General features: G+C 46.4%; 2 protein-coding genes and 1 non-coding gene across 5 annotated transcripts in view; 2 read left to right on the plus strand and 1 right to left on the minus strand.

The window, feature by feature from the left end:
* The window catches only part of LOC121145344 (putative short transient receptor potential channel 2-like protein), a 19064-nt gene extending 9541 nt beyond the window's left edge, over positions 1–9523 (minus strand). The window contains exons 1-8 of one of the 3 annotated variants that reach the window (XM_040964097.1): positions 9230–9520; positions 7454–7574; positions 6546–6635; positions 4941–5115; positions 3661–3802; positions 3161–3316; positions 2014–2192; positions 1588–1690 (exon numbers count right to left, since the gene is read on the minus strand). In XM_040964097.1, coding sequence (XP_040820031.1) covers positions 1667–1690; positions 2014–2192; positions 3161–3316; positions 3661–3802; positions 4941–4985 — 546 coding nt within the window. In that variant the 5' untranslated portion in view covers positions 4986–5115; positions 6546–6635; positions 7454–7574; positions 9230–9520 and the 3' untranslated portion in view covers positions 1588–1666. Of the gene's footprint in view, positions 1–1587; positions 1691–2013; positions 2193–3160; positions 3317–3660; positions 3803–4940; positions 5116–6545; positions 6636–7453; positions 7575–9229 lie in introns of those variants that run through there. The other 2 variants (XM_040964095.1, XM_040964096.1) reach the window with 2 other exon arrangements.
* A 332-nt stretch (positions 9524–9855) lies between these two features.
* The window catches only part of RNF121 (ring finger protein 121), a 70184-nt gene continuing 58842 nt past the window's right edge, over positions 9856–21197 (plus strand). Inside the window, exon 1 of the mRNA XM_040964254.1 lies at positions 9856–9959. Within this exon, the coding sequence (XP_040820188.1) occupies positions 9900–9959 (60 nt within the window). The 5' untranslated portion in view covers positions 9856–9899. The remainder of the gene's footprint in view (positions 9960–21197) is intronic.
* LOC121145534 lies at positions 17094–17203 on the plus strand. Its single transcript, XR_005882028.1, has one exon. It is a non-coding gene; the product is annotated as a U6 spliceosomal RNA (small nuclear RNA).

A 21197-nucleotide genomic window follows, 5' to 3' on the forward strand; every position in this document is an offset into this window, starting at 1 on the left:
CAGACCAAGCTGCACTTGGACACAGTTCCCTGGGTCTCTCTCAGAGCTGCACGACAGGAGTATTTGCTGCTCACTGTTCTTACTCCATCTCCTCCTCCCGCTGCACCCTACTCTTCTCAGTAACCTCACCAAAGGGACCCTGTGAGGCGCCTGACTTTGACCTGGGAATCTCTGGGTTGTCAGATGCTTGAAGCTTCCAACAAATATACTGTGTGCTTGAGAAGCAGCGTGGCAATGATGACAGGAGACCCGCTTTCTGCTCCCTTCTCTGCTCTTATTCACTATGTGACTCTGCCTGTATGCTAGTCTCATGTAACATGAGCTGATTGGGGCCGGGTGATAGTGAAGGATTTTTTTTTAAAAAAGATATATCTATTTGAACAGCAAAAGAGGGAGAGACTGGGCCCGGTGTGATGGCATAGTGATTAAGGTCCTCGTCTTGCACGCCCAGGATCCCATATGGGCGCCGGTTCTAATCCCAGCAGCCCCGCTTCCCATCCAGCTAACTGCCTGTGGCCCAGGAAAGCAGTGGAAGACGGCCCAAAGCTCTGCACCCGCGTGGGAGACCCGGAGGAGGCTCCTGGCTTTGGATTGGCTCAGCTCCAACTGTTGCGGCTGTCTGGGGAGTGAATCATCGGACGGAAGATCTTCCTCTCTGTCTCTCCTCTCTGTATATCCACCTTTCCAATAAAAATAAAATAAATCTTAAAAAAAAGAGGGAGAGATTTCTTCTGCTGGTTTTCTCCCTAAATGGCCCCAATGGTTGGAGCTGGGCAGGTTTCTTGCAGGTCTCCTACATGGGTCTTTGGGTCCAAGTACTTCAACTATCTTTCGTTGCTTCTCCAAGTGCTTAGCAGGGAGCTGGATCAGAAATGTTGTAGTGGGCCCGGCGCGGTGGCGCAAGTGGTTAAGTCCTCGCCTTGCACGCCCGGGATCCCATATGGGCGCCGGTTCTAATCCCGGCAGCCCCGCTTCCCTTCCAGCTCCCTGCCTGTGGCCTGGGAAAGCAGTTGAGGACGGCCCAAAGCTTTGGGACCCTGCACCCGCGTGGGAGACCCGGAAGAGGCTCCTGGCTTCGGATCGGCATAGTATCGGCCCGTTGCGGCTCACTTGGGGAGTGAATCATCGGATGGAAGATCTTCCTCTCTGTCTCTCCTCTCTGTATATCCGCCTTTCCAATAAAAAATAATAAAAATAAATCTTTAAAAAAAAAAAAAAAATAAATCTTTAAAAGAAATGTTGTAGTGGGGACACAAACTGACATATATATCAGATGCCAGATTATAGGCTATGTTACAATGCCAGTCCCTAAGTGTTTTTTTTGTCTCCAAAATTCTGTAACTGTAAGGGAGTTTGGGACGTATAGGTGTTGAAAGAAAAAGTCTGATGAAAGCTCTAGCTCATCAAGAACTTCTAAACATAGTATAACATGTTGGGATCCAAAAAGGATTTTGGTATGGCCCAGGAATGAGTGGCTCTAAAGTGTATGTACACTGGATTCACTCGTACTTTCCACAAGTGAGAGGGAAGGGGGAGTTCACTCTTACCTGTAAGAAAGAATAACAAGGGGCTAGCATTGTGGTGTAGTGAGTAAAGCTGCCACATGCAGCCCCAGCTGCCCATGTGGGGAAGCTGCTTTCACAGTTTCTGTCCCAGTTGCTCCACTTCAATCCAGCTTCCTGTTAATTGCCTGGGAGAAGCAGTAGAAAACGGCCTGAGTACTTGGGTTCTGCATCTATGTGGGAGACCTGGATGGAGCTCCTGGCTGTGGCCTGGCCCAGTGCTAGCCATGGGGCCATCTGAGGAGAAAAGCAACAGATGGGAGATCTCTCTTTCTCTGGCTCTATAACTTTGACTTTAAAAAGAAGCAGATGAATCTTGAAACAGTAGCAAGCCCACCAATGCTTGTGTGTGTGTGTTTGTGGTGTGTATATGTCTGTTCTCAGTCAAGCTTCTTAACCAGAAGCCCTAGGGAAGGGAAACATTGCATCCTTGCTTCACCATTCTACGTACCTGGCTCAGCTCAGAGTTCCCCGCAGCTGTGGGATCCATCGCACCGTCATCTGAGGAGTCCAGAGATGACCGCACCCGCAGGAAGGCCAGGCCAAAGGACTGTTGGCGTGTGAAGGGCTGGGAGCAGGTCAGGCGAAGCCGATCCCAGGACTCCCCTGAGGCTGGAGCCAAGAAGTCATCTCCAGGATAAAAGAGAAAGAAAAGGGAACAGGGAGAAGTAAACACACAAATGGAAGGAGGAAGGGGAAAGGAGGTTAGCATTGTGGCAAGCAAAGACAAGATGGGGACTGTGTGGAGTGACCTCCAACACGAGGATGAAGGGAAGTGATCTGTAAATGTGCCCCTTGGGTCATGATGGAGCTGAGCGGGCCAGTCAGGGCCTGCAGACCCAGGGCTTGCCTCCCCACGGTCACCCATCTGTCCCAGCCTCACCCCACTCAGCATGAGTATATCCTCATCCTGTGCCCCTCCAGGAGCCTCATCAGCATCTCACTGTAGTGGTAGGGTGTGGGGCCCCCTGCTCACCCACTGGTTTAGTCGAGACCCCTCCCTCACACCACAGACTCATACCTACTCAAGTGTGTGAATCGCAAACCCTCACACCTTTAGGTCCTCAACACTATCTAGTCTCATGTCCTCCACCTCTGTTCCCCTCACCTGATATCATTCTCCCTTTACTGTATTTTAAACATCTCCAATGGAAGCCCAGATAAAGCCTTACTAGACAGTAAGTCCCTAGGAGCCAGGTGTCAGATTTTTTTTTTTTTTCTTGGTGCAGGGCTTCATGAACGCAGAGACTGACATCAACTTAAGTCAGGAAATGCTGTTTGCCAAGTAACTACAACCACCTTGTAGTGTCCTGTCACCTGAATACTGATCCTGGGCCTATACTTATAAATGTTTATATGAACAAGAACAGTAATCTGCTAGCATATGCTCTGTTGGGCTCCATCCTCCATTGCACAAGTTATGTATAAACATGAATCATGGCTTATAATATCCCCAGCTAACATGCGTCCCCATCACACAACTCACACACAAGCATATCATTCACTAACCACCCTCTCCCCGTGACCATCTGCCCCCAAGTCCCCCCAGCAGCGCTTACAGCCCTCTATTTCTGTCTCTTTCTCCTTTGCCCTCTTACCATGCTTGAACATACGGACTCCTGAGCGGTTCTTCCCTTGCTTTGAATCAGTTCGGGACATCAGCATGGTGGCAGGGAGCAGGGTGACAAAAGGCTTGTCCAGAGACCAGGAAGACCGACCCACATCAATTTGCAGGAAGGCACAGCCACTGTTCCCTGGAGAAAAAGGATTTGGGAGAAGGTTAAGGTCAAGAGAATCGCGTAGGAGGAGGGCACTTCTCCGCCTTAGAGAGGGCTGGAAGCCACACCAAGTCTGGCAATGTGTGGAGCTGAACAGAGAGTCAGTTACTGAAAGGGGACGAGACGTCGGTCCACCAGCACCATGGACCCTGCCCAAGGCAGAGGAGCATGTTTGCCATTCACACCAGGCAGGGCGTATTCCACGGGGGCTGCTGAGCCGGAATGGACTGGGACATGTGAGAGGTGTGGTAAGTGGAGAACACCATTCCTGTGCCCCACCCCACCTCCCTGCAGAGATCTCCCAACCCCCAGAAACTGACCCACGTCGATGTAGCCAATGGGCACGGCCCTCTCCAGCTGGAGTTCCACTCTGAGTTGCCCACTCTTATCCTGAGGGCAGCTGAGCCAAGGTCCCTTCTGACTGTCTGGGTTCAGCAAGTTCTCCACAGGATATTTGGGATCCTGAATCCAAGAAAGGAGAAGAGTCAGGAACTTCCCAGAACCCACGGGACTAAAGAATGCTCCTGAGAGGGGTGCCTACAACCTCAAGCCTTCTAGGAATCCTGGCCCAACTGAACAGGCATGGGGAGCCTGGTGTGGTAGCCTAGTGGCTAAAGTCCTTGCCTTGCATGTGCCAGGATCTCAAATGGGTGCCGGTTCTAATCCTGGATTCTCCGCTTCCCATTCAGCTCCAAGCTTATGGCTTGGAAGAGCAGTAGAGGACAGCACAAAGCCATGGGACCCTGTACCCAGAGGAAGCTCCTGGCTTCAGATCAGCTTAGCTCAGCTCTAGCGGTTGTGGACACTTAGGAAGTGAACCAACGGATGGAAGATGTTTCTCTCAGTCTCTCCTCTCTTGTAAATCTGCCTTTCCAATAAATAATAAATAAATCTTTTTAAAAAAGAGAAATAAGCAAAAAATTAGGGTGCACTCAGGGATACATGCATCCCATATGAGTGCCTGGCTTACGTCTGGCGCCTTTGCTTCTGGTCCAGCTTCCTGCTGAGCTGCACCCTGGGAGGCAGCAGAGCATGGCTCCAGTGTTTGAATCCCTGTCACTGACATTGGAGACAGGATGGAGTTCCAGGTTCCTGGCTTCAGTCTGACCCAGCCCTGGCTGCTGCAGGCATTTGGTGAGTCATCTGTGGGTTGGAAGATCTTTTTCTGTTTGTCTATTTGTTTCTTTCAAATCAAATGAGAATTAAAAAAAGAAGAAGAAGAAAAAAGAAAAAAAGGAAAGAGGGCCCAGCACAATGGCTCAATTGGCTAATTCTTCCCTTAAACGTGCTGGAATCCCATATGGCTGCCAGTTTGTATCCTGGTTGTTCCACTTCTCATTAGGCTCCCTTCTTGTGGCCTGGGAAAGCAAAAGAGGATGGCTCAAAGCCTTGGGATTCTGCACCCATGTGGGAGACCTAGAAGAAACTCCTTGTTCCTTGCTTCAGATCAGCTTGGTTCTGGCACTGTGGCCATTTGGGAAGTAACCCAGGAGATGAAAGATCTTTCTTTCTGTCTCTTCTTCTCTTTTTAAATCTGCTTTCCAACAAAAATAAATAAATCTTTAAACAGAGAAAAACATCATGCCTTGAAATGATATACCTGAGAGGAAAATGACACCACATGGCTGATCTTCACGGGAGCCATGGTAGACTCAGGAACTGTCCCAGTACAAGGCAAAGATGCTTTCTCCCAAGATTTCTTCCGTCTCCACCTTGGTACTGCCTATGTTTTCGTCCTGTAAGTTTCCAGAAGAGGAAGATTCCTCACATTACTCCTGTAGGAGAGAAGAAAAGAAAAATAAACTACCCCATGATTGTTTCAATTAACAGGGGCCAATGTACAGTAGTCAGTTTGTCCATTTCTGGTGGTCTCGATGGGTCAGATGGGAATGGTGGGCAGGACGCAGATGTACACCAGCTGAGGGCTCCAACAAATGGGATCCACTGGAGTGCAGTCACAGGAAGCACAGGCACAGGTAAAAAGTGATATATCCCAGTGTTACCACTCGGTGTACCTGTAGGTGAACCTCCACAGCATGTGCTTTAACAGATGCCTGTTCCTGCAGGCCAGTGCACAGGAAGGGCGGGAGGGAGATAGCAAATGCTCAATAGACAGGAGTCTCTTTTGTTCTTTCTTCCTACACAGTGAATCTTCCTAAATCAGCTTTTCATTGAGCTGGTCCTCTACTCAAAACTTCTAATTGAAATGACTCGCTGATGTATGCAAATTCCTTGTGTTAATGGTAGGTACTGAAATACTATTCCAGGTTGGATCTTCAAAGTGTCTACAGCATACAAGTCTGCTTCATGCCTAATTTCCTCATGATATTCATTAAATTAGGTATTTTATCTAAATCACTATTTTGCCTATTTGCACAAACACATATTACAATAATGAACTCTCTTGTGTCCTTCTTACCTTCAAGAATTCTTCAAAAGAAGTGTTTTAAAGTTGTCTGAATGTCTTTAGGTAGGATCATCTCTCGTCAAATTTTTATAATAGCCCATTTTACTTATTTATTATCCACCTAACCCCTAAAAATATGAGCCAATAGCCTGATATACTGCTGATTATGTCTTTTTGCCTGGGGTCAGTGTCATGGTACAGTGAGCTAAGCATCCCTACTGGAGTGGTAGTTCAAGTCCTGGCTGCTTCATTTCTGATCCAGCCAGTGTGACAGTGAAAGTAGGAGAAAATGGCCACCTACAAGGGAAACCAGGAGGAGTTTGTGGCTCCTGGTTTCAGCCTTTTGCAAACCTGGCAGTTGTGTGGCTGTTTGAGCATTGAACCAGCAGATAAAAAAGTCCTTTTTTGCCCCTTCTTTTTCTGTCACTCTGCCCTTTAATAATCAAATCTTTAAAAATGTCTTCTTGCCTACTCCCCCCAAAAATATTTGTTTTTCCAAGACTTTACTCATGCCATTGCATCTGCTTGGAATGCTTGTTAAATTGAACGCATTCTGGTACTCAAATGTCACCTCCCCTCTGCTTAATCAGTACAAGGTGACAGCTCCAGTTTGCCAATTCTCATTTAACATGTCACGTGGAGTATCTTGTATCACAACTCTAGGTCCTATGTCCCTTGACAAACGGTAAGTTCTTGCAGAACAGGTTGCATGTCTGATTGATTTCTGTGTACCCAATCCACATGGTTCTGTAAAAGGGAAAAAAGCATGTGTGTTCTCACTGGTAGATGTCTACTTACTGACATTGGCAATTGAGCTCCAGAGGGCTGGCAGTCAGACAGTAGTCAAAGTAGTCAAAGTGGGGCAGGTCATGGCAGTGGCAACAAACCCTGAGTGAACATTATCCACATGTCAGGCATTGCAGTCCATGTGCTGCTAAGGCTTCAAGAGAGAAGAAAGGATGCGACCTGCATCACCTCACCAGCCCTGTAGATTAGCCAGAGCTGATTATTCCCAAGATAGGAACTCACTGAGCATTAAATAGTTCCCCCTGCTCTCTGTTGGGTATTGGAGCTGTTAAATCCAAGAAATATGGTATAGTCTCTGTTTGGAAAAACTCACAGTGTGGGTTGGGTATCCTTAATCTGAAACCTAAAATCTGACCTGCCCTAAACCTTCAACTCTTGAAGTGCTTCCACAAGTGGAAAATTCCATCCCTGCCCTTCGTGGGATGGACTGCAGTCAAAACACAGACCTGCTAAAAATAGGTTATGAAACCGTTAGGCAGTATTCATAAGGCTTACCTGAAATACAAATGGATTTCATGCTTAGACTTGTGTGCCTTCCCCAAGATATATGCAAATATTACTAAATCCAGAAAATACTTCTGGTCCCAAGTTTTTGACATAAAGCATATTCAATCTGTAGGTATTTGTTATTATGATGCAAAACTCCCTGCCACCTGTTGTCTGTCACCAACATGTTTGTTTAACCAGCCTCAAACCACATTGTTGGCCGTTTCACTGAATTAATGAAACAATTAGTTAATCATTTAAGTAATATTTTAGGGAGTGTTTAGTAGGTACCTGGCACTGGGCCAGGTGGTGGCACACAGTGGAGAAACAGGCACGAACAAACTTATCCATGGAGCTCTTCAGCTGTCAATGTGTGGACGATTTTCCAAGGACTGAGTTCTTTTGGTGATCACCTTCACAAATGCTGCTGTTCTTGTTGTTGGTGATTGTCTCCCCTGCATGCCTCGTTACTAAGCAGTGAGTTCTTTGAGGAGACGGGTTTCTGTCATGCTCATCATCTTCCTCAGAGATGTGCTGAAACATGGGAATCAGTAAACATCTATTGAAAAAGCAGTAAGTCACTGCGACTCCAATCAGAATTTTAGCACAAATTGCTGGTACACACGACGAACTCAACCACTAAAGGGTCACAAGCTGTTAAATACAATCCTAAACAGAAAGATCAAACAAATGAAGTATTGGAGGGTTATACTCTGGCACATCAGGTTAACTTGCACCCTGCAATACTGGCCTTCCATATCAGGGTGCCAGTTTGAGTCCTGGCTGCTCCACTTCCAATCCAGCTCAATTGGAAGCCTGGGGAAAGCAGCAGAAAACGACCCAAACACTCGGGCCGTTGCCATCCGTGTGGGAGACCTGGATGGAATTTCAGGATTCTGGCTTTGGCCTGGCCCAACTCTGGCTGTTGTGATCATTTGACAGGGGAGGTAAACCAGCAGATGGAAGATTTCTTTCTCTATATCTCATTCATCCTGTCACTTTGCCTTTCAAAGACAGACATACACACACATATATATACACACACACATACATGTATATATGTTCAAAGATTTACTTATTTTTATTGGAAAGGTAGATTTACAGAGAGGAGAAACAGAGAAAAAGAACTTCCATTGCTGGTTCACTCCCCAAATGGCTGCAACAGTAGGAGCTGAGCCAATCAAAATCCAGGATCCTCCCCGCTGCATCTCCCATGCAGGTTCAGGGTTTCAAAGCCATCCTCCACTACTTTCACAGGACATAAGCAGGGAGCTGGTAGGGAAGCGGAGCAGTCGAGACATGAACAGGTGCCCATATGTGATCTTGGTGCATGCAAGGCAAGGATTTAGCATTAAGCCATGTGCCTGGCCCTATCAAATATATATATATATATATATATATTTGGGTTGGGTTATATATATATAAATATATATATTTATATTTTCAAGTAAACCTTAAAAGAAGAAATGTTATAAATTACACGAGACTACTGTTTAACAGTTGAAAGGAATGAGTTAGCTGTAAATAAACGTACACATTATTCTCAATAATATTGAGTGAAAGTTATAGAATGAAACAGGAAATAACATTGGGAAACAAAACTACATATTGTGTAGTATATATACGTAATTTCTTAATGGACTGGGAGACACACAGCTAATTCATAATAAAAATTTCTGGGGAAGATGAGAGTAGAAAAGACAAATTCAAATTATCTTTGTATGATTTTCAAGTAAATTAAATGCTTGGGGATGAGGTAAGTATTACCCCTTTAATTGACGGTTGGCCCCCAAACAATGCTGGCCAGTATTCTAGGAGTTCTGTTGAGCCCACGGGGCATCCTAACCGTGTTCAGGGAGTAGATCCAGCCTGGACAGCTGATGGTGTGGGCAGCGGGGCTACAGACCAAGTAGTAGTCCAGGTTTACAAGGAACAGGGGGTTGAAAATCAGGTGGGAAGGGATACGCATGTATGGGACAGAACGAGTAAGACATGCAGAGAGGGGTGGGGGTTAGAGTTGAGCCCGCAGGGTGTGGAAACGTGTGCAAATCCTGCATTTCAGCCGCTCTCAGCATCAGACGCCGGAGCACCCCGGCTGCTCCCACAGCTCCCCGGAACACGCAGCTCCGTCCGCTCCCTCAGTAGCCATCCGTCCCACCTCTCGGCCACTCCCCGCTCCATCCACAAACCTCAACGCTCTTCTGCTGGGTCCAGGAACCTCAACGAGCCTCTACAGCCTCAGCTCTGGGAACACAATCCTATTCTCCCGCCAATTCGGCTCTCTAACCTCTGCCTTCCGACCTCTAGCGTCACTCTTCCGCCTCTCGAAGCTCAAGAACCCATTCGGGGGCCGAAGGAAACCGCGTTTCTGAAAACACGACACCCTTTAAGGTAAGAAGGCAGATGCGTCTGCCAGAAAAATATAAGCGTCCGTGTATGTGTTTCTCTATATTTTCACTGTCAACAACTGTTGAGAGCAGACTTAACTCTTCCGGGTCAAATTCAGCGCCTCACGGGAAATGTAGTCCTAAGTCCCCCACACATCTCACGATGGAGCGCCGCGCACACTGTCGGTGTAGGGACTTTTCTTTCTAACTTTCCAAAGGGGAGAGTCCAGCTTCTCATTTTCTGAGTATTTTCCGCCGCCTCAGCGAGGAATGCATGGAATTGTTCCTCGGCGAACCCGAGTTGAGTAGCAGCAGACGGCCTCCCGGTCCCTGACAGATCGCTGCCTATTTCTATGCCCCGCCCTCTCGGCTGGAGTCCGCGGCGCTGATTGGCTGGGAGCACCTTGAGCGGCGGAAGCAGCTGGCGTTCGCGGGGACGCGGCGGGGCGGGGGGAGGAGGCGAGCCGTGAAGATGGCGGCAGTGGTGGAGGTGGAGGTTGGAGGTGTCGCGGGGGAACGGGAGCTGGATGAGGTAAGGAGATTTGGGAGACGAAGAGAGATTCAGCCTTAAAAGGGAAGGGGGTGAAAGTGAGGTGTCGGAGGAGGGGGTTGCTAGGGAAGTGGGAAGGATCCTGAAAGGGGGAAAACTGGGGGGCGGGTGTGCCAAGAGAGCAATGCGGGGACTCTCCCGACTTGGGGTCCTCGAGGCGCTCGTGGGCGCACAAGACTTGCAGTATCTTCAAGGCTGAGGATAGAAGACACGGAGAGGGACCTGAGGGGCCGGGACTGGTAAGGCTGAGGTTGTGTGCTGGGGTCCCTGGGTGGGACTGCAGGGTGGAGCTGTGGCTGACGAGTTGGAGGGGCGTGGAGTTCCTCCGGGAAGGCCAGGCTTGGGCGAGGGGTGAGGACTCTGTCTCGGCTCGGCCTGGGGGTGGGGCCACGGAGCGGGGAAGTGGATTCACCTGCTGGTTATAGAGCATTGACTGATTTTTAGATGGGAACTTTTTCACTATTTACCCTTGCACTTTAGTGCTTGCACATTGTGTATGCTCGACAAAGTTTCGGTTAACGAATGCTAGAATGGACGAAGGCATGATTGTATACTGAAATTCATTCATTCATTTCCTTAAAAACCATTGTATCACCTTTCTGCGGAAACCTGGGTAGGTGCTGGGGGGGAAGGAGTCCTTGGCGTGAAGGAAGAGCGAGGAAACACATGAGAAGATTGCTTACTGCACCAGCAGGGTGATGCTGGCGTGAAGAAGAGGGTACCTGAGCCATTTGTGCTATGGTGGGCATCCCGGAGTTCCTTATTCCTAAAGGATAAATGATGCACATGCATTTTTTTCTTTCTCCTCAGCTGCTCCTCTTTTTTCCTGTACCCTTCTCTGAGTTGTTTAAAGGCAAGTGCCTGGAGTGTGCCTGTCCCTTTTACTTAGCTATAGACATTTCCTGATTTCCATTTCCAATGGTCCATGAGGGAATTAGAGGACATAGGAGACACTGTGTTGGAAAGGAATGAGGTGATAGGATTGACAGATAAGGTGAGAAAAAAACCGAAAGGGGAACCAAGTTGTTCTGGGGTCAGAGGGACCTTGATAGCTTAGAGGTGCTTGTGGGGTTGCTGGTGACAACATATGAATGGAGAGACCCGCGGGCAGAGGCTTCCTTGTGAGGCATGGAACCTGGGAGATGTCTAAGGGATTACAATCTGCCTGGCGTGGGGTGAGAATTGGGGATGAAGCTCAGGGAAAGGAAGACGACGTGGACCTGGGAAGCAGAGTGTTGACTTGGTGATGTGATGGCTTGGAGGAGTTGGCTTACTTGATTGGGAACATTCAGGTGGGAGGGTGAGACAGACCAACTAACAGGTGGTTGGAGTTCAGGGTGATTTTAAAAGAGGCCTTGTGGTCTCCAAGAGACTGGAGGTGTTTGGTTATTGGGTGGTTAGATAGGCTGGTTGTAGAGATGCCCTTCAAAGCCTTTGCAGGTGTAAATTTCTGTGATAACAGTTGGCTGAGACTCAATGAGATAAATCTGAAAGTACTTTGTAAAGAAAGAGTAAGCATGGTATTGAAATATTACGTGTGGCTAGCTGTGGGCTTTCCTTTGAGATAGTTAAAGATATCTCTCAAAGGGAGATTTAGTTACATCTCTGGGTGTTCATTGACATTAAAGAACGAAGTTCTGATGTAAGGCATTTTTGATTTTTGCTTCTTAGTTTTTCTTTGTTGTTTTAAGCATTTAAGAGCTTCCAGTTAGTGTAATATACTTTCCAGAGTGCCATGCCTAAAAATCAACTTTATATGAAGCTGCTAACATTCATCTCAGAAACTCTGATACCCGTTTGTTTCTCTGAGAAAGAATCTACTTGTGATCTGTTGTCTGGAAATTGCCTGTGTGCTGGTTTGTCCTTTTCTGTGGGTGCTTTAAAAAGTAGCGAAGTGTAACTGTCACCACCTTCAAGTGCCAGCATGGTCAGAGATATCATCTGGTAGGTCTCCTACGTGTGTGCAAGTTTCTGCTTATGTCTCTGCAGCTATTTCCTCTCACCTTTGACTAGTGAGAGAGAAGGTAAATTCCATCATGTAGTATATAATTATGGGGATCTACTATGTGACATGCATTGGGAATTCAAAGATGAGTAAGACAGAATCTTCAACTTACAGTCTAGTGAGGAGACACATTAATAGCCCATTTCAGCACTAGGTAATTGCCATAATGGAAACGTGTAACACATATAGTAAGGCAAGAGAAGTGGTAGGGGAAGTCCGGGAAGCCTTAGGATGGCAAAGATTGGTGCTGTGATTTGCATGTGACATTTGAGTGCCTGCCCTGTAGTGTTTTCTTCTTGATTAATCAACAGTGGTGGGGCCAGCTACAATCAGGGAAGGGTAATTTGGCTAAGATGGCATTGGTTTACTTTTTTACTTCTTTGGAAAGAATGCACATGATGTGGTTTGTTCTTCAGGGGTGTTAAGCCTTTGATTTTGAATATCAGATACTGTTAGCCTGACACATAAATTGGAATAGCAGTTCATTTATGTTCCTTTACTTTTTTTTTTAATGTTTCTCTATAAGTTGAGAAGGAATTTAGGCTTGGCTAGTGGCTTTTCCTAATTTGGAGAGATGGATAGAAAAGAGGACTTGGGAAAGGAGTTTTTAGTGGAAAAGGCTATGGATTATTGAGCTTTCAGTGTTACTTGTCCCCTGCTGAAAGCCCTGTACCTACATCATCTCTTTGTTAGTAACAACAGCCCTGCGAGTTGTATTAGCCCCCATTTTATAAATGAGGAAACTGAGGCTAGAGAAATTAAAGTTTTCCCATTTCCATAGTTTGTGGTAAGGAAGTAAAGATTGATTGAGCACTTTCGTTTCATTTCTCACTCCACTTTTGTGCTCTGAAGAGTGGTAATTTGAAACTAGAGGTCTTAATTATCTGAGGTATAAATATTGATACAGAACATTTGGTAAGTGTGATTTGAGAGGGCTTCCAGGTTTATAAGATAGATTTTATTAGTTTTCCCTAAGGTTGAACCGTGATTCAGAGGATTTAGAATTCCTAATTGGTGTCACTGAGATTTCAGTTCGTATTTCCAGATTCCAAAGGGTTTGTTTCCCCTCAATCTAAAGATTACGGATTCATCTTACAAGTAAACTGCTGCTTTCTTTCTATACAGCAATCCCATTTCCAAAACATGAAGTAACATTTTACTCCTGAGAATATCCAAGTGTTTAATGAAAAATATACTGATTTTTTTTTTTTTACAAGTCCTTTAATTAGCTGATAACCTGATTCTGCTGAGCCCTTGCTTGTCCAGGGCTGATCAGCCCATTTTAGTCAAGGGGGTGAGAGATAGGTCTGACTCACGTTAGGCATTAAGCAGGCCATGATGATTGGCTCGGCTCAGTTCTGTCTCTCAACTTGTCAAACCACAGTGTGCTTGAGGATGTTAGTAGGATAGGTGTGGAGGTGTTAGCTGGGAGAGCCAGAAGACCCTACGCTTCAAGATGCAGTCGTTTCCTCCTTGAGTAGGTGAGAAGATATGGAGGCTTCCACTTGGCAGCAAGCTGCAGCTTGGGGCCCAAGGTAGAAAATGCTTTGAGGACCAACAGGAACAGCCCGCCAGCCCACCTAGCACCTTTGAGTTCTGGGAGGCTCATTCCTCGTGCTGTTCATCTGCCATAACTGTGGGTTATCATGAAGATCAGTGAGTAGTTTCTAGCTCAAGGAAGAGTTCAAAGCAGGTACCTCAGTCTGCAGCTAACTTGAGCTATTATTGCCTCAAGTGAATAATTTACTTCACCTGGGCCCTGCTTACTCTTGTTAAAAGAGCAGATTGGCCTGCACTGGTGGATTTTAGTCATAAAACTCTTTATCCCAAGAGAATCTCACTCTGCAGTCTTATGATTCTAGAAGGACCTCAGCAAAATGCCTAGGGCGTTTGATGCTACATTGTGACACTCTTGAAGAGACCGGGCTGTGTATTCCCTTAGTCCTCCCCGCTTCCCCTACCTCACTTACCCTAGTTCTAGCCCTGCACAGAGTTGTTTTGATTTTACGTCTTTCCTATTCGGATGTAAGCATTGTGAGAATGCAGATTGCAAGTCTGTCTTGTTGTATTCTCTTACTAAACCTGGTTCTTGGCATACAGTATGTATCTAATACATATTTCATACTCTCATTTATTTAGAGCAAGAGAGATGGACATGGACGCAAACAGTATGTGCTCCCATCCTCAAGAGATAGAGAGGAGGGAGACACGGAGACAGTGGGAGCTCCCATTCACTGGTTTTACTCCACAAATGCTTGCAATACCTGGGAGCTGGGGGTTCCACGAGGTCTACCACACCGGGTGGAAGGGGCCCGACTGCTTAAGCCGTCACTTGCTGCCTTCCTGAGTGCTTGAGCGGGAAGCTGCAGTGAGGAGTCAGTGTTCCACTTGACCCCAGCGGCTGCAGTGTCGATGGCAGCATCTGACGCCCTAGGCTCCCAGTCTGCTGGCAGTGTGCTCTGGGAGCGCTGGTAACGATGGTTGCCGTTTAGTGAAATGTGCGCACCATGGCAGCTCCTCTGTGTGCCTTTTTATTAAAAATATACGGCATCTCTGTGTCATTTGAATTAAGTTATATCGCAGGTTCTTTCTGGCAGGAACACACTGTGTACTTGGGATCTTTGTTGCTGCTGTCCTGTCTGCCTGAAATACCTTCCCTTTACAAATCCCACCTGTTCCTTTAAGGTTCTTGGCTTTTGGACTGTTCTGATCTACTCTGAGACCCTTCTTTCTCCTGCCTTTTATGGTTTTCTCCTTCATGTAGCAGCTTACTCATCGGATTTTGGAAGTACCTTCTGTGTATCAGGTGTTGTATTTTGCTTGAAAATACCAGGCAGGATAAAGTATGAAAGTTATCCTTAGGATTGCCCAGATTGATGCGTGTGGAGACAGATAAGGCAGTGGGTACCTCAAGGAGGAGGTGGAAGGCAGTGTCACCTCTGCTTTGTAAACCTCCAGGGGGACAGGCTGGGGGAGTACCACCTCTTGCCTCTTCAAAGCAGTAATAACTGTTATGTTTTTGTTTTCCTTCTGTGAGTGTCTCCCTGTAGACATCTGATAAGTGTTCTGTGTTTCCAGGGACTTTGTTCTCTAGGGATTCTTGCTCCAAACCAAGACCTTACTAAGGGTTGAGCCATGTGTGACTGCTATTTACTTTGTATACCTACTTTTTTTTTTTTTTTTTTTTACTATTTTATTTATTTGAAAGGCAGAGTTGGAGGGAATAAACAGAAACAGATATTTCATCTGCCATTCACTCCCCAAATTGGAATATTGCTAGAGTCTGAGGTTGGGGTTTAAAGGGAAGGAATGCTGAGAGAGAAGGCCAAAGGCAAAATAATCATAAGATGCTTATTCAGTACCATGTCCTGCACTAAAAGTTTTATATGCATTATCTAATTTAATTTAGTACCACAACCTTATTAAAAAAAAGAAAGCTACTAGTATTATCCTTTTTTTTTAAATTGAAAAGTCAGAAGTACAGAGAGGAGGAGAGACAGAGAAGAAGACCTCCCATCCATTGATTCACTCCTCAAGTGGCCGCAGCAGCCAGAGCTGAGCTGATCCAAAGCCGGGAGCCAGGAGCTTCTTTCGGGTCTCCCATGTGGCTTTGAGCCATCCTTGACTGCTTTCCTAGGCCACAAGCATGGAGCTGGATGGGAAGTGGGGCTGCTGGATTAGAACTGATGCCTATGTGGGATCCTGGTGTGTGGAAGACAAGGACTTTAGCTGCTAGGCTACTGTACCGGGCCCTATTTTGATTTTTTTTAAAGCTTTATTTTTATTGGAAAGGAAGATTTTACACAGAGAAGGAAAGATAGACTGAGAAAGATCTTCCATCTGCTGGTTCACTCTGATTGATCACAGTCAGAGCTGAGCTGATCTGAAGCCAGGAGCCAGGAGCTTTTTCTAGGTTTCCTATGCAGGTACAGGGTGCCAAGGCTTTGGAACATCCTGTTACTGTTTTCCCAGGCTGTAACCAGGGACCTGGATGGCAAATGGTGCAGCTGGAACATGAACTGGTGCCCAAATGAGATGCTGGGGCTTGCAGGTGGAGAATTAGCCAGTTGAGCCATCACTGGCTCTTATTATCTTGGTTCTGCAGCAGTGGGAACAGACATAATACTCATCCAGATAAACGGCTGGCACTGGAGCTGGTCTCCGGGAACACTCCAGTACCCCTGAGTGCTGGCTGCTGCCCATCCTGTTCTGTGCTGGTTATTTCCACTAGGTAAGTGTGGGGCTTCACTGCTTTCCTGAAGGTCCCGTTCATTCTCCTTACATCCCTCGTGTCTGGAGTAGCGTGTGGTACAGTAAATGTATGCATGAGTGAACTCGAGAGAGAGATTCCAGCCTCCCAGTACCTCAGTCACAAAGAAATGATCAATGCACCAGGTGACTGCTGGTCTCTTGCAGATTTAAAAGCTGTGAATCCCAGAGTCAGCATTGTAGTGTAGTAGATAAAGGCACTGCCTGTGATGCTGGCATCTCATATGATTAGTGGTTGAAGACACGGCTGCTCCCACTTCCAATCCAGCTCTCTGCTAATGTACGTGAAAAGGCCACGGAGGATGACCCAATGCGTGGACTCGTACACTCACGTGGGAGACCTGTAGAGGCTCCTGGCGTCTGTATGGCAGCCTCCAGGCATGCCAGCCGTCTGGGGAGTTACGCTGTGGGCGGAAGATTGATCGCCCTCCTATCCTCCTCCTCTCTCTGTAATTCTTTCAAGTGGGTAAATAAATAAATCTTGAAAAAGGGAAAATTTTAAATCCCAGTGTGTGACTTTTTTTTAAGAGTTATTCATTTTTATTTGAAAGGCAGATTTACGGAGAAGGAGAGACAAAGATCATCTGCTGGTTCACATTGGCTGGAGCTTTGCCTGTGCGAAGCCAGGAGCTAGGAGCTCTCCCCGGCTCTCTCATGTGGATGCAGTGGTCCAAGGACTTTAGCCATTCTCTGCTGCTTTCCCAGGCCATGAGCACGGGTTGGAAGCGGATAGCTGGGGCACAAGCCAGTCCCTTATGTGATGCCAGTATTGCAGGTAGATGCTGAGCCGTCTATGCTACTGTTGACTCCGCCCCGCCCCCCTTAAATTTTTTTTTTTTGTAGTGCTCGCTTCGGCAGCGCATATACTAAAATAGGAACGATACAGAGAAGATTAGCATGGCCCCTGCGCAAGGATGACATGCAAAATCTTTTTTTTTGTCATCTGATTTTTTTTCCTCAAATGCTCATAGGAAATCAGAACACCCCTTGGGTCTCCCTTGTTGGCAGGGATTCAAGCCCTTGAGCTGTTTCTGCTACCTCCCACAGTTCATCAGGAAGAGAATGATCCGAAGTGCAGGATTGGGGCTGATGCTGTGGTATAGGTTAAGCCTCTGAAACATCTGAATCCCGTATTAGACACCTGGTTTGAATCCTTGCAGCTTTAATTAAGGTCGAGTTCCCAGTTAATATGCCTGGAAAACAGTGGAAGACATTTGGTCCTTGTCATCATGTGGGAGACCTGGAAGGAGATCCAGGCTTCTCTGGCTTTGGTCTGGAGTGAGCCAGTGGATGAAAACTGTCTCTCTCTTGCTGTCATTCTTTTAAATAAAAAAATAAATCTTACAAAAAAAAAAAAAAAGGTTGAAGAGCTAGGACTGGAACTAGGCATTCGGATAGAGGCAGCTTAACCTGCTGTGTTTGGATGCCTACCCACCAGTGCTGTACACTGACTTATGTTTCCCGTGTCTCCTATGAGGCACTGAGTAAATGCTGGGAGTGATTGAATGAGTACAGGTATCCTTCTCAACCTTTTTGTTTTTTTTTTTGTTTTAAAAAAAGGGTTTGCTTACCTATTGTATATTTTTAAAGATTTATTTATTTTTATTGGAAAGTCAGATTTACAGAGAGAAGGAAAGACAGAAAGAAATTCTGTCAGCTAATTCACTTCCCAAGTGGTCACAGTGGCTGGAGATGAGCTGATCTGAAGCCAGGAACTTCTTCCCAGATCTCCCACACAGGTGCAGGGTCCCAAGTCTTTAGGCCATCCTAGACTGCTTTCTCAGGTCACAAACAGGGAGCTGGATGGGAAGTGGAGCAGCCAGACATGAACCAGCACCCATATGGGGTCCCAGTGCATTCAAGGTGAGGATTTAGCCATGAGGCCACCATGCAGGGCCCTACTCAATTTTTATCTTAAGGCAGAGTTACAGAAAGAAAAGGCAAGACAGGAAAATCTTCCAGCCACTGGTTCCCTCCCCAAACAGCCACAGTGGCTGGCGCTGGGCTAGTCCAAAGCCAAGAGCCAGGAGCTTCTGCTGGGTGTCTCATGTGAATGCAGGGTCCCAAGTACTTGGACCATCTTTTACTGATTTCCCAGCCACATTATCAGGGGGCTGAATTGGGAGTGGAGCAGCTGGGATGAACTGGCACCCATTTAGGATTCCATAGCTGCAGGCAAAGCTTAACCTACTACTCCACAGAGCCATACCACACCCCTACCCCAGGTATTATTAATAGTCTGTACTAGGAACTGCTTCCCTGGTACATAGCTGGTACTTGCAGTGCCAGCATCCCATATGGGTGCTGATTTGAAACCTGGCTTTCCTTTTCTGATCCATCTCCCTGTGAATGACTTGGAAAAAGCAGCAGAGGATGGCCCCAGTCCTTGGCCCCCTGCATCCACATTGGGAGACCAGGAGGAAGCCCCTGGCTCCCAGTTTCAGACCAGCCCGACTTTTACTGTTTAGCCATTTGAATGGTGATTGGAGAGGAGGGTTCTCATTCTCTTCCTCTCTCCCCGTCTCTGCCCCCTCTCCCTCTCTCTCCCCTTCTTTCCCTCTTTCTTCTTCTCTCCTTCCCTCCCTCTTTCCCTGCCTACCCTCCTCTTTGAAACTTAGCCTTTCAAGTAAAAGATGAATCTTGTAAAAACAATCTGTGTTAATATTGGGATGAGAGAAGAAAAAAATAGTGTTGGAAGGAGTAGACAAAAAGACCTTCAGTTCTGTAGCCTTTTATCGTGGAATGCAATCCGTGTGGATTCTGGCACATGTCCTTGGCAAATTGTGACTTGGTTTGTGATAAGAACACTTACTGTCCCCCAGCTTACCTTGCCTTTTCCAAGTTTCCATCCTTTGCTATTTTCCCTGGCTACAAGCAAGGAGTTAGATGAAGTGAAGCAGCCAGGACACAAAGCAGTGCCCATATGGGATCCCAGCAGTTGTAAAGTAAGGATTTAGCCTTTAGGCTACCATGCCAGGCCCCTACTTACAATTAAAAAAAATTTTTTTTTTTTGTTTTATTGGAGTATGAATGGAAATGCTCCAGTCTGCTGGTTTATTTCCTGAATACCTTCAAAAGCTAAAGCAAGGACCTGAAGCACAATGTAGGTCTCCTGTTTGGGTGACAGGAGCCCAATTCGCTGAGTCGTCACTGCAGCTCCTGAGGGAATGCATTGTCCTGAAGTTAGAGCCCGAGCTGTGGGACTGCACCTGAGTACTCTACAGTGGGATATGGCCTTGTCAGCATCAGTTCATCTACTTGCAGAAGGTATTGTCATCTGGGTAGTAGAAGTGTATAGGAGAGAGGGAAGGAAGGATGAAGAAGAATATTAATTCTTGAGTATCATGGTATATTCCTCAGTTCTTGGCACATAGCAGCTATCAGTATATTTATTGAAAAAAGGAGAATGAGTATAAATGTGGAGCCTGCTGAGCTCAGGAAATGTTGAATTTGGACCAGCGCAGTGGCATAGTAGGCTACTCATCCACTTGTAACACAAGCATTCCCTATGGGTGCTGGTTCTTGTCCCTGCTGCTCCACTTCTGATCTGGCTTCCTGCTTATAACCTGGAAAAACAGCAGAGGAAGGCCCGAGGTCTTGGGCTCTGCATCCATGTGCGAGACCCAGAGGAAGCTCCTGGCTCCTGGCTTGGGACTGGTCCAGCCTCACTTGTGGACCTTTGAGGAGTGAACCAGTGCATGGAAACTTACTCTCCTTGCGTCTTCCTCTCTCTAACTCATTTTCAAGTAAAAAATAAGTCTTTAAGGAAAAAAACAAGTGTTGAGTCAGTTGCAAAGGTTATCTGACATGCTTACTATCTGTTCTAGAAATAGGACAATAACCTCTGCCAGTATTTGCTTACAAACTGCTTCAGCAGCATCTCCATGTTTAATTAATGCTGTATTGCTCCTCAGTGAGTGAGACATGGGTGCCAAGGATCTCAAGACCTGCTCTCTGCCTCGTGCTGCCCTGTGTAGATTCTTTCGGAGTTGTCATGTTGTTATTGCCTGTCTTTTCCATTTGGCAGAAACATACTATTTTTTTTATCTCTTTTGCCCCTGATTAGCATAGAGTAGGTATACAAATATTTATTGAATTTTTAAAGTTTTATTTGAAAGGCAATTGCAACTTCCATCTGTTGGCTCAAGCCTCAAAAGGCTGTAAAAGGCTAGGGTTAGGTTGGTTTGAAGTCAGAAATTTGGAACTCCATCCTGGTCTCCTGTGTGATGTCTTGGAAATTGACCACCAGAGACTAACCAGCCAGCTGTGGCAAGGAAGTATTCTTATTTGACTTGAGTGGGCACCAGCCTGGATTGCTCCGTAATGGCTGGGCCTCAGTTGTCCCTCTGTCTCCATATTTTATAGAGTAGTTGCATGAGCTATTTTTAGCACTGGTGCAGGAGGTGAGTCAGGTAGTAGTGGAGTGGCAGGGGGGTTGGGCAAGCAAGCAGGGATACTGAAGCAGACACACAGGAGTTAGCTTTTGGGCTAGAATAACCCTGGGAGCTTCCTAAGTCACTACAGCTTGCATTTCTTTATCTCCCTTCTTATCTTCAGCAGTCTTTACCTGACTTTGCTGTTCCTTTGAAACCTAGTTTCTTGCTGCGTGACCACCATTTCCTGCAAGTGAGCTTGGTTTTGCACACATGCAGGCTGACTTCCACTTCAGTGGGTGGGCAGTAGGTGGGCAGGGACCTGGGCACTCAGACCACCTTCTACCGCTGTTTCAGGCACAGTACCAGGAAGCTGGATAGGAAGTAGACCAACTGAGATTCAAAACCACATACAGGATGGTGGCTTTGCAAGGCAGTGGCTTAACCTGTTGTGTCTGAACCTGAGCCTCCTTTTAAAAATTCATTTATTTATGTATTTATTTTAAAGATTTATTTATTTATTGGAAAGTCAGATATACAGAGAGGAGACAGGACAGAGAGGAAGATCTTCCA

This window comes from Ochotona curzoniae, unplaced genomic scaffold (genome assembly GCF_017591425.1).
Source record: "Ochotona curzoniae isolate NIBS_2020 unplaced genomic scaffold, NIBS_Ocur_1.0 scaffold_3223, whole genome shotgun sequence".
NCBI classification, from domain to species: Eukaryota; Metazoa; Chordata; class Mammalia; order Lagomorpha; family Ochotonidae; genus Ochotona; species Ochotona curzoniae.